The sequence below is a fragment of the Mytilus trossulus genome, chromosome 12, assembly GCF_036588685.1.
Source record: "Mytilus trossulus isolate FHL-02 chromosome 12, PNRI_Mtr1.1.1.hap1, whole genome shotgun sequence".
NCBI classification, from domain to species: domain Eukaryota; kingdom Metazoa; phylum Mollusca; class Bivalvia; order Mytilida; family Mytilidae; genus Mytilus; species Mytilus trossulus.
The window spans coordinates 17213592-17227882 of NC_086384.1; the positions used below are offsets into that span (position 1 = coordinate 17213592).

The 14291-nt window shown below is 32.4% G+C and overlaps 1 protein-coding gene across 2 annotated transcripts in view; it reads right to left on the bottom strand.

Moving 5' to 3' along the window:
- Positions 1 to 8373, bottom strand: part of LOC134692964 (uncharacterized) — an 85102-nt gene extending 76729 nt beyond the window's left edge. For both annotated transcript variants that reach the window (XM_063553633.1, XM_063553632.1), the window contains exon 1: positions 8000 to 8373. In XM_063553633.1, coding sequence (XP_063409703.1) covers positions 8000 to 8266 — 267 coding nt within the window. In that variant the 5' untranslated portion in view covers positions 8267 to 8373. The remainder of the gene's footprint in view (positions 1 to 7999) is intronic.
- Positions 8374 to 14291: the final 5918 nt, after the last annotated feature.

Consider the following 14291-nt stretch of genomic DNA (forward strand, 5'->3'; position numbering starts at 1 on the left):
GATCAAATTTATTCGTTCTTTGTGTAATCATACGTTTTTGATTGAGTTAAGTCTGCTAATTGATATTTTATCGTATGTTTTTATATGTTGTGATGTTATGCTATTGTTTCAAAAAGGGAGAAGGTTTGGGCCCATTAAAACGTTTAATCCCGCTGCAAATGTTTGCACCTGTCCTAAGTCAGGAATCTGATGTACAGTAGTTGTCGTTTGTTTATGTAATATATACGTGTTTTTCGTTTCTCGTTTTGTTTATATAGATTAGACTGTTGGTTTTCCCGTTTGAATGGTTTTACACTAGTAATTTTGGGGCCCTTTATAGCTTGTTGTTCGGTGTGAGCCAAGGCTCCGTGTTGAAGGCCGTACTTTAACCTATAATGGTTTAATTTTTAAATTGTTATTTGGATGGAGAGTTGTCTCATTGGCACTCACACCACATCTTCCTATATCTACATGTGGTTGATTATATAGGGAATCACTGAAACATGACTAGAGCAGGCCCCCTGAAAACTTCTTAATCCGCCACTGCCTAAAGTGACTAATTTATTACTATTAGATTGTAAAATGAAGTAATTATTGGTTATCATGTATATTTCTGCATTTTTGTGTTGTACTGTTGCTGTTCTACTGATATTTACATACCATATCAAAATTAACAGATAATGTGTGTGGAATCGAAAAATTAGCCAACAAAACACTGTAAAAGTGCTTGAACAGTATACATGTATATGTTTTCAATTTCATGAATTATGAAAAGTTCAAAATTAACTAATTTAATAATTATTCTATTATTTGTATGTAAAACAATTAATTAAAATTAAAGGTTCTATCATACATGAACTTATAATACAAGACAAAATCTAGGCTGTACTTATTTACAACTTTATTGGTGAAAGATAGTAATCAACTGATTGATTTGAATGAATCACTTTTGACTTCCTATAATTTCTATTGTGAGTCAGATCAGTATGTCAATAGACAGGTGTATACTGCTATATAGGTTAATTACAACTGACTATAGGTACAAAACCTGAAGTACAAAGGTGATACTATAAGTAAAAATCTGCTATAAGTAATTGTACAGTACTACTCACAAGCAAAGTTATAAATCATCAACAAACTAGAGGCTCCTTAATAAGCTGATTGTATTTATAATCTTAAGACATTTTTTTTCTTGAATGCTTAATCATTGTTAATGGTATCACTCATTAAATGGAATTTATATTCTCAGGGGTGGATTCTGCCATTTTAGAAAGGGGTTTCTTAATCTTAACCCAAAGTATATAAACTATATGCTCCCTTTCAAATGCATTGATCCTCCAAAAAAAGGGTTTTCCAACCCCTAGAAGACCCCCCCTCCCCCCCTTCTGGATCCACTACTGCTTCTTTACTATATTAAAATATTAAATCAAACTTATGAAAGATCTGCCCACCGCCATCCCTTCTGAACTACAGATATCTATCCTCTTGCATTTATAACAATTGAATAGTTGACATTAATTAGATACACCCTATTTACCAGCATAATACTTACATTATATTAAGGTGGTATGGGTGTCTTTCGCCATCTTGGATTGTAAAAAACAGAGAATCTAAGGTCGCTATTTTCTATCAAGTTAGCAAAATTTGATGCAGGAATGCAGAATTTAATGTGAATTTTCATTTAAAAGAACCAATCTGTAAGAATATAACTTAGAAATATTAATATTTTTACAAGTGTAGATTAATTTTGGTTGTTTTTGAATATTTTTCAAATTGGAATTTTAAGGGGAGGTAACTCTATAACAGTGCATTTTCTGAAGGACTCTACATGAAATTTTCCTATTTTGTCTTTTAGCCAGAAAAAAACGTACGGTGACCCTATCTTTTCTTTTGATATTCTTAAAGCATTGTCTGAAAGCAATCTTTTCCTAATTTATTTTACAATTCTATCATTTTGTTTAGTTTTTATTCACAAAATGGTGTTTTTTCCTGTATAATCCATACAAAATTTGTCATTTTGTCACAACATGTAGTTTGAGAAAATGCACGGTGACCTATCATTTTTATAATATTTTTGATCATGTATCAATAGATACTACATTTTGACAAAGTATGAACAAATTCTATCATTTTTATTTTAGACTCCCATACCACCTTAAGTAGTTTAAAGTTGACAGTAGTTTAATTGCATTTTAGTGTCTTTTTTTTATTTTTCTAATTGATGACCTACTTTAAGTATAAATATAGATGTACATGTATATATATAGTGGTTAATTTTATATAGCTCTTCTGTAAATAAAGATTTCAATTTCAAAAGACATCATAATTTGTTTAATCAATCATACATGTAAAAGTTATAGCTCTGAATACATTCTGCTACATGTACAGTACTATGGGGTCCGTAAAAACTAACAAAATCAAACTTTAGACTGTATCATGTTTATTAACCCACAGAGCCAATGGAAACAACTGTCCTATTCCTGACTTAATACAGGCATTTCTGAAGAAAATAGTGTAAAACTGACACCATGAACAATAAACAGCTGCGCCATGAGCGCATGATACGCCCGACGTCTTGTTTGGAAGTTTTATGCAATAATCATAAATAGTTTCTGAGAAAGTTTTAAGCAATAACCATATATTGTTTTTGAGACACGGCGGGACGTCACATGTGAAACCCCTAACCCTGTTTTTTTTTTACAAAAAACTAAATATCACTAAAATAAAATTTTGAATCAAAACCAAAACGTATACAGATCTTTAGATTAATATAACAAAGAAGTGTGTAAAGTTTTAAGCAATAATCATAAATTATTTTTGAGCTACGGCGCGACATGTAAAACCAGATGCTCCGCAGGGCGTAGCTTTATACGACCGCAGAGGTTGAACCCTGAACGGTTAGGGCAAGTAAGGACACAACATTCAAGCTGGATTCCGCTCTAAATTTGGATTGTGATTAAATAGTTGACACAGCATAGGTTTCTGACACAGAATGAATGTATTCAAATGAACTTAAAATTTTTTGTTTTCTCTTTAATAGAGCAATTCACTATGCTGTTGAATATTAATCCTCTCAAAAAAATGTTTGAAGAAATTTTCTTTTATTTATTTATGAAATTTCAAATGAGAAAAATTTAACCCAATTTTTTATTCACATCCCCCTTTCCCTTATTCCAAAACTAATTTCAATTAAAATATTCTAATGTAGTTTGCAACAATTACTACTCATCTAAATACATGATGTAAAAAAACTGCTTGTTATCACTGAATGGTAAAGATTATTTAAATTTATCAGTTGGTAGTAAAAAGTGAATATACATTGTATATTGTATATAACAAAGCTTTAAGTTGATTCTGGACAAAGAAAGATAACTCCAATTAAAAAAAAATTTGCTATTTCACAATATTGTGAAATTAGATATTTCTTGCCATTGCACAATACTGTGCAATTGAAAAGACTTACTATTGCACAATACTTAATATAATAATTTTAGATCCTGATTTGGACCAACTTGAAAACTGGGCCCATAATCAAAAATCTAAGTACATGTTTAGATTCAGCATATCAAAGAGGCCCAAGAATTTAATTTTTGTTAAAATCAAACTTAGTTTAATTTTGGACCCTTTGCACTTTAATTTAGACCAATTTTAAAACTGGACCAAAAATTAAGAATCTACATACACAGTTAGATTTGGCATATCAAAGAACCCCAATTATTCAATTTTTGATGAAATCAAACAATGTTTAATTTTGGACCCCGATTTGGGCCAACTTGAAAACTGGGCCAATAATCAAAAATCTAAGTACATTTTTAGATTCAGCATATCAAAGAACCCCAAGGTTTCAATTTTTGTTAAAATCAAACTAAGTTTAATTTTGGACCCTTTGGACCTTAATGTAGACCAATTTGAAAACGGGACCAAAAATTAAGAATCTACATACACAGTTAGATTCGGCATATTAAAGAACCCCAATTATTCAATTTTGATGAAATCAAACAAAGTTTAATTTTGGACCCTTTGGGCCCCTTTTTCCTTAACTGTTGGGACCAAAACTTCCAAAATCAATACCAACCTTCCTTTTATAGTCATAAATCTTGTGTTTAAATTTCATAGATTTCTATTTACTTATACTAACGCTATGGTGCGAAAACCAAGAAAAAAGCTTATTGGGTCCCTTTTTGGCCCCTAATTCCTAAACTGTTGGGACCGAAACTCCCAAAATCAATACCAACCTTCCTTTTGTGGTCATAAACATTGTGTTTAAATTTCATTGATTTCTATTTACTTTAACTAAAGTTATTGTGCGAAAACCAAGAATAATGCTTATTTGGGCCCTTTTTTGGCCCCTAATTCCTAAACTGTTGAAAATAAAACTCCCAAAATCAATCCCAACCTTTATTTTGTGGTTATAAACCTTGTGTCAAAATTTCATAGATTTCTATTAACTTAAACTAAAGTTATAGTGCGAAAACCAAGAAAATGCTTATTTGGGCCCTTTTTGGCCCCTAATTCCTAAAATGTTGGGACCAAAACTCCCAAAATCAATAACAGCCTTCCTTTTATGGTCATAAACCTTGTGTTAAAATTTCATAGATTTCTATTCACTTTTACTAAAGTTAGAGTGCGAAAACTAAAAGTATTCGGACGACGACGACGCCAACGTGATAGCAATATACGACGAAATTTTTTTCAAAATTTGCGTTCGTATAAAAAACCTCCCCTGTTTAACAAAATACTCAATAACTCCAAAATAAAGTGTTTAATCATCACCAAAAAGTATACAGATCTTTAGATTAATATAACAAAGAAGTGTGTAAAGTTTTAAGCAATAATCATAAATTGTTTTTGAGTTACGGCACAGCATGTAAAAAAAAACTCCCCCTTTTTTACAAAATACTCAATAACTCAAAAATGAAATTTTGAATCATCACCAAAAAGTATACAGATCTTTAGATTAATATAACAAAGACATGTGTAAAGTATTAAGCAATAATCATAAATTGTTTTTGAGATATGGTGCGACATGTAAAAAAAACCTCCCCCTTTTTTACAAAATACTCAATAACTCAAAAATAAAATTTTGAATCATCACCAAAAAGTATACAGATACATGTATTAAGATTAATATAACTAAGAAGTGTTTAAATTTTTAAGCCATAATCAAGAATTGTTTTTGAGATACGGTGCGACATGTGAAAAAAACACACCCCTGTTTTAGTTACAAAGTGCCGTAACTCAAAAAGTTTTAATCTAATTTTCACCAAAGAGTATACAGATCATTTGACCATCATAAGAAACAACTATGTTAAGTTTCATGAAATTTGGATAAGTCGTTCTCAAGTTACGGTGCGACATGTTTACGCTGGACAGACAGACAGACAGACGGACGGACACTGGACATTTGTATACATTTACCATAGTACGTCCCGTCAAAATTTTGACGGGCTCATAAAAATGATCAGTCCCAGCACCTGAGGTAAGAAATCTGATACAGTGTACAATATACAAATGTATTTACATGTATGTCATCACATTACTGTGTTACAGATGTATAAATGTCTGTACAATGTCATTATTGTGTGCAACATTAAAACAATGTCAGAACTTAACAAAATACAAATGTACATTAGTAATGCACTAGATAAACAATGTCTGTTCTGATTTCACAGACAAATAAAGCATAAAGTTTTATTAAAACTAGATTTTACCATTGAAGAAAAGTGGTAGATTTTTTACATTGACAGTGAAATCAATAACAACTGCAATCAATTACCTTACACCACTAATTATAGTAGTGTTATACAGCAGAAACATTTTTAATGGAGACTCACTGATCAAATTATAAACAAAAACCTGTCTACATCAAAATCAATTTACAAATTAATGGAAAACCATTATTTACAAGTGTATATATATTCTTTTTTTTTCTGATAAGAACATACATACTTATGTAGACTTAGTTTCTTTTACTTTAGTTTTTAAACACAAGAGACTAAGAGCATGACGAGAGCCATGACTATCTTTATAATACACATACATTGTATATTTATACAATTAAATAAATATAAATGATGTCTGTGACTATTTAAGTAAACTAAAACAAGTCACTTCAGCATGTTCAAACCGTCTCTACTGTGCAATGTGTTTAACATGTTATAAAGCATAACTTTGATCAAAGAAGAAGCACTTCAACAAGGCATACATTCATGTGCTCAAAGCTGTACAAAATACATGTATACATGTAGGTGCTATTATATAAATTTCAACTGTTTATAAAAGTAAATGTAATGCCCGGTACTGAGAAAATAAATGAAAAATGTGTCTAGGGACACAAATGACCGTCAACCTTTGCAGTTTTTGAAGTTTAAAAAATAAAACGATACATGTATCTTAAGAATGGTAAATGACTCACTTAAATACCACTCACCCTTTAATCTTTATAAATTTGCACTCTGTTTGAATGTTGTGTATGATTGTTTAAATTATAAACTATTCTTTTAGTCATGGTTGAGATGAATAAAAATGTATCATTAGAAAAGAGGGATGAAAGATACCAGAGGGACAGTCAAACTCGTAAATCGAAAATAAACTGACAACACCATGCATGCATGGCTAAAAATGGAAAATACAAACAATATTGTTAACGTTAATAGTGCACATGACAAAATTAAAAATATAAAACGAAAGAATAAGCAACACAAACCCAACAAAAAACTGGGGGTGATCTCAGGTGCTTCATAAGAGTAAGCAGATCCTGCTTCACATGTGGTAGCCGTCATGTTGCTTATATGCATGTTAAAACTAATCGGGTAAATAGTCTTATTCCGTAGGTCACATTCATGAAAGGAAGGGGATTGTAGTATGACGTACATTGTAAGGAACATATATCCCATATCATCTGTGAAAGAGTATTAATCATAACGGTCAACCAACTCATGATGGCTTCCAAAAAATTGAAGAAGGGATGATATCAACTTCACCATTTGGAACTCTTGGTTTAATACATGTAGCTTCTTTGTGAACAGCAATTTCACATGATAATCAAAATATATCCTTCTTCAGAATTGTCCTACATTTGGAACTACAATGTATGTATGAAGGAAATATTTCTAAATAATATGTCTGAAGCAAATGCCGCAATCATCACGAAATTTACATTTATTGGGTGTTTCAGGGGAGATAACTGTTGACACAATAATGAACATTTTCAAATATTCACATTTGTGATTTCCCTTACATTTCAAATGTCACAGTGACACTATTTATGTTCTGATGATCATCATGTAACAGTAAGAGAAGATCATGGATGTTCAATGATGTAATTTACACCAATATTGCAATTTGGAAATTTGTATCACTGTACCATGAGAATATTATATGTCCCGCTTGAACTTTTGACGTCATACACAAATCTCTTTTCCATTGTGGCTTAAGATATTTTTTTATTATGACATCAAAATTTCATAGGAACTTATGTGATGTCCAGTTGTTAATTAGGTCTATAGAATGTAACTCTATAGCTATGAATGATAGAATCAAAGGGGGTCTCATTGGGGGGTTCCGATCCCGGATCCCACTTATGGTTTTGTCCGATTCCCATATCCCGCTTACACTACATGTATGTAAGTAAGCAATTCTCATTTTTTGTCATTTCCCGGGTCCTGCAAAGCCTCATTTCCTGTTTTCACGACACAATAATATGACTTTCACGTGTCACGCTTACAAAAAATCGACAATCCCGCGTCACGCTTAGACCTCAATGAGACCAACATCAAAGTCTTAACTTTTTTTTGACAGACATCATGGACATGTTATATCTAATTTCTTTTATGATTAGGACAATGTAGGAAGGTTAGTCTTATATTAGTATGTATAACTGTACATTAAAGACTTTAAATTAGATACAGTTTTAAAATAATCATGTTATAGATTGGCTGATTGCAGTGACTATTAACATGATTAAAAACAAAAACTAAAAGGCCTCCCCCTCTTTTCCCTTCATTACACATATACATACCTCTGCTGATCTGACAGCGGACACGTCATTGTCATTATTTACTTCTGAAGCAATAACTTTAGGCCGAAAGCATGCCCCGTCTGGGAGTTCGTCTTCCAGAAAACCATTGCTGTCACTTTTCTCGTTCTTGCCCCTTTTTGTGGGACTGGATACGGCTGCTGAACTCGTTCCATCTTTTTGTTGTCGTTCAGCTATTTTCTCCTTTTTTGCTTGAAGTTCTTTGCATTCTTGTTGGTCAAATAGTTTCTTTGTTTTCACAAAATACATACTTCATTCAGCCTCTGAAATATGTTGAGTTGTAAAGGTCCCATCTCTTTGTTTTGATTTTCATCCTCCGAAACGACTGCTCGTGCTTGCTTTACTACTTCCGGGTTATATCTTTAACCTCCTAATTGGGGGAACATCTCAAAATTGAAATTTAAAAATAAAAACAAACAATGGAATGAAATATTGATATAGTGATCTATATTTATAAGATTTATTGCAGTTGACTAAATAAATTCTTTTATATAAAAAAAATAAAATAATCTGAAACCGATTTATTATATATCTATGACTATGCCACCCGGCGGTAATATATCATTTGAGTCACTCACTATACTATCAGTTTATACATGTTATATATATATGTATCATCACAAGGATTTGTATAGTCTTCTTACTATACAAATCCTTGGTGTATATTAATGTAGCAGGCCCGTAGCCAGGAATTTCCATAGGGGGGTTATTTGGACTTACGAACTCAACTTTAACAGTCACAATTCTACTGTGACAGAACGTTGACTATAATAGTGCTTATTTGTTTTCAAAGGGGGAGGGTTGAACCCCCTGGCTACGGGTATGTGTAGAGTTAATACAAATGAAATATTGATGATGCCACGTTTGTCATTACTTTAAATGGCTGTACTTACTAACTATTCCAGAAGAACTTTTGAAGTCGGTTATAATGTTACTGAAAAAACAAGGATCCCGATGATGTCACTGGCCTTATCATGAAGTTAGGGATAAAGTACAAAATTATCAGTTTTCTTCAGAATGAATTTCAATGTTTCAAAGATAGACTAATATATTGACATACACATAGTAATAATAATAACGTGAAGTAAGTATTTTAAACTATCCAGAGTTATGTACAACACACATGTTTCCGATTTATCATTTTCATTTTAAACTGAGAATCTGGGAAATCAAATTTTATAACCATAATCCATTAACAAAAACTACTAATAGTAAAGATTATTATATATTTTTTTGTTAATGATTACAATTATCATTTGTTCTTTATTTCTACATGTGCTTTGTGGTTATGGTTTTATTTTTTATTTCTACATGTGCTTGTGGTTATGGTTTTATTTTTTATTTCTACATGTGCTTTGTGGTTACGGTTTTATTTTTCATTGCTTCTAGAAACACATTGACAGTGGCTCAAATTTATGATATTTTTTATGCCATAAATACTTTATAGATATTATCATCTTATCTTTTCCAGAGTTTATAAATATACTGCAAAATTATAAAGATGTCACCAGGGGCGGATCCAGGATTTCAAGTTAGGGGGCGCACAGTTTTTATAATCGCCGATCGGAGCGAGGCGAAAAAATTTTGGAGGTAAAATTATTGAAATATTTTTCTAAAGAAGGTGCAATGTAGATATCACGAATTATTGTGTGGTAAAACAAGGGAAAAATTAAAGTTTCAAGCTGAAACCGCATAAATCCTCCCTTAACAACAACTTACAATCGCCATATTTAACAAGAAATCTTTAATGTTCCATTCATTGAGACTAACCCCATATAATTCCCAGGAAACGGGACTGAAGACAATAGGGATAGAGACAGACCTCAGTCCGGAGTACACAAGCTGACCCTCCATATATAAAATATAGCGATGTTATGTCAATGGTTCCTGGGAAAACTTGTGTTGCATTCATATTAATCAATCGAATATCTTCAGGGGGAAACAATAACGATTTTATTAGATTTGTATACGTTCTTATGGTTCCTCCGTACCAAATGTCAAGTGACTGGCTGGCGGATGGAGAGACAGAGGTAAACAATATGTCCCTGGTCCACGAGAAACAACCGAGTAGTGATGGCAAGGTCTCCTACACATTAGAAAAAAATCTACAAAAATCTCCTTAAACATACTCAGGAATTCATATTGCATATATGAGTTTATTAAGCTACAGTTATAAAGCTGCAGCCCTAAAAACCGAAGCTGAAGATCATATGAACATTTTATTTTGATTCTGTGTTCTTATGCAAACCAATCTACAACCAAGACACCAGCACTTGTTGTAAAATTGTCTATATAGCAATATCGGGTAATATCTTAATTAAACCTTGGAAGAAAAGGTGCGGGTAGTTGTAACATAAAGAAATACAGGAACACCACAAATAAAACTGTTGTTTTGCACATCTTCAATGTGTCTACATAAGACTCATCAGTGACGCTCAGATCAAAATATTTATAAAACCAAACATTATATTTGTCATAAAACGCAACTCCGAGTTTGACACCTTCCATTGAAGTATACAATATTTATAGAAATAAATTGTAGGTAAGTTGATTCGTAATCACGCTGTTAAACTGACTGTTTTATATACTTTGAATGTTAAAAAGATGGAATGGTCTCGTGTGATACTTAAAAAAGTTAAAGACAACCCATGCTTTGCAAATTTTAGGGGGGCGCACGCCCGCCATGCCCCCGCCTAAATCCGCCCCTGGTCACTAGTAAAGACTCCTCTTGCTTGAACTTGAGGTCAGTTGCAGAAATATCTCGAACTGGTGGAAGCAAGTTGACATGCAAAAAGGACAAAAAAGAGATAAACAATATAAATTTAAGGACATCAACAACTTTGTACTTAACTCAAATTACATAATTTTTATGACAACAAAATCAACTGCAATAATTAGAAATAGTCTAGACTTATAAAGAAATCGATGCAATTACCAAAACCTGGCAAATTGTTCGGTGCTTTGCTTTTGCGCCAATTGGCATTTCATTTGCGCCAAAAAATCTTTCATTTGCGCCACGAACCATATTTCATTTGCGCCAATATTACAGGTAAATACATGTAGATACAGGTAATAATTATAGTATAAAACATTAAATTTGTCAAAAAGTCTTTTAATATTAAAGAAAGTTTTAAGCATATTCCTCAGCAGTTATCATAAAATCATACAAGTTATACTAAAACCTCGATAAAATCATACAAGTTATGCTAAAACCTCGATAAAATCATTTTGCTGTCCGTATCAGTCGTAATCCTCGCTTTACAGATTTTTTTGGTACACCTGAAGAATTTGTCTCCATTTTTTAAAACATTCGATAACCTATATGTGTGGTCATCAAATATCACAGAATTATTTCCTCTGTTTGTCTCAGATTTGACTATGTCCAACTTGACACCTCACACTCGGGACTGGTCATGTGAACACCATATAAATAATTTTAGAACATACTCACCCCTTCTCGTCCAATGAAATGTCAGATTTTTTTCCCTCTATTTTTCATAGTACATGGCTTTCCATGCACTATGAAATGCTATTCATGAATGACTTTTCATTGTCAGTTAATTATGAAAGTGAACTCTTAATAACCGACCAACGAAGTGTACAATCCCCTAAGGCAGTTTCCTTGGGAAAATAGCCTACTGATTAAAGATGAAAGAGCGGAGATTGAAATAAAAGCATTTTGAATTTTGCAAAATTTGATGCATTTTCTAATGGTACACATATATCGAATACACAAAAAAAATTGGTTACGATAAATAGAATATTTATTTAATCTATATACCTTACATTTGAGAGAACTACACAAACTATGTCAGTGCTATTTCATTTCATCCATTGAAATTATCATTACCTATGTTAACTTTTATATTTAGTTCATAATAAAAAGTGAACTCTTATTAAGGTTTCAATATAACAATGGGAAAGGATAATTTTGTAAGGTCACTCAAAAGAGTGAATATGTTCTAAATTGGTCAGACAATACTTGGTCATGTTTTATGAAGATTTAAGCCCTCGGCTTCGCCTTGGGCTTAAATCTTCATAAAACATGACCAAGTATTGTCTAACCTATAATTAGAATAACCTTATTGACTCTCAGTTTTGTATTAGAAATGAGTATGAACTCACACATGTATCCAGGGGGAGTTATGTACAAACAAAAAACAAAATAAATCGTAAATAATCTTTAACTTTTCCGTTATATTACCTGTCATACCTGTAAAATGGCGCAAATGAAGGTGTTTCTTTGGCGCAAATGATATATAACCTTGTGGCGCAAATGAAAGGTTTGCCGTGATCTTTTAAAAATTGGCGCAAATGAAATGCGCCCAAATTGTTATTATCCTACTGATTTTGAAATCATGCGGTCATACCAAAATCGATCTTTTTCTCTTTTTTATATGACATGGTTCTTTTTTTACGTAGCAAAATGATTATGTACTGAAGATGACAAGAATGGGAAGATCAACTTTAATTCATGCTGATAGTTAACAATATGATCTTTTGTATTGTCCCACATGATCAAGCTCCGAAGTTGACGATAAAATGTTTTTCTTCTTGATTGTATCTAACTAAATATTTTATATTTTCCATTGTCTTTTTGGTTATATTTTTCTCTGAACGTTGGACATGTTATTAATTATAGGGGTGTCTCTATATCCAAATAATGTTTGCACGAACTTATAACATTAGATATTAAAACGTCCTTTGAGCATGTGAATTTTCCATTTCTATATAGCAACATTCCATCAGCACATGCATGCGGAGTTTATATCTCCCAATTGGTATGATATTCTTGGGTTTGTATTTCCTGTCATGATTTCCTCGATAGAGGGTTGCTGCTTACAAGCAAGCTATAAAATCAAGAAGCCCAAGTGGTGAAGTTGAAAAGTTCCCTTAAATTTTTTACGGACGCTATCACGAATTGGTTGACCGTTATGGAATATCCGTTTCACTCATGAAAGCGGATATGTTCCAAATGTCGTAACTACATCCTATTTCCTTTTACTATAGTATCCGAATGTGACATATCTAATTGGACTTATTACCAGGTTTTATCTATGATGAGCAATATGACGGGTGCCACATGTGGAGCAGGATTTGCTTACCCTTCCAGAGATCCTGAGATCATCCTGTGTTTTTAATTGGGTTCTTGTCTCCCAGTCCTTGGTTTTCTATGTTGTGTTTTGTAAAATATTGTTTGTATAATTGTCTTTTTTTCTATTTTTACCAAGGTGCTGTCAGTTTGTTTTCTACTTATGATTTTGAATGTTCATTTGGTATCTGTCGCCTCTCTTTGATCTTATATAAAACTATATTGAGGCAGAACGTAGACGAAGAAGACTTAGTTTCAAGCGTATCAATTATTAACTCGTTATAGCATTAAACATGGGGCATTCGAATTAATTTTTTGAATTAACCAAACAGAACAAAAAAAAATACCCGACCTCGTGTATTGCCTTTGTCATCTGTGTAACTGTACAACGGGGGATAACTTAATTTTATTTAAGATTTAAATTGATTCTCACAAGGATAGAAGCGGATGGTTTTTTTTTCTTTTTGTCACACGACTTCTTACGCCTCATTTTTAAACTTATGCCTCAAATTTTATATAAGCAGTCCTCACAGTACCACAGTTTGGGACAAACGAGACGATTTTAATTTCAAAATTATCAATTTCCACCATCTAAGCAGCAATATACCAACTTCACCTGCATATGAGATATACATTTCTCAACTCGTTCGGTACACAAGATGTTACCGGTGATGCTCAAACTTGAGAAATATTAACCAGTGTCTGAGTAGAAAGTTGATGAACAAGGGTTATGACAAAGAACGTATCCCCCTTTTTCTAAAAAATATTAGGAAAACACAAAGACATTGATGATAAATGTTCCGTATCAACAAGTTGTGTCGTTGTTCTCTTCTTATATTTAATGCGTTTCCCTCAGTTTAAGTTTGCTACCCCGATTTTGTTTTTTGTCCATCGATTGACGAGTTTTGAAAATCGGTATACTACTGTTGCCTTTATATATAAATAAACTCATTATAGACACAAGAACTAAATTTTGTTTATACGCCAGACGCGCGTTTCGTCTACAAAAGACTCATCAGTGACGCTCGAATCCAAAAAAGTTAAAAAGGCCAAATAAATTACGAAGTTGAAGAGCATTTAGGACCAAAATTCCTGAAAGTTTTGCCAAATACAGCTAAGGTAACCTATGCCTGAGGTAGAAAATCCTTAGTATTTTTCGACACAATGTTGACTGCTGTACCC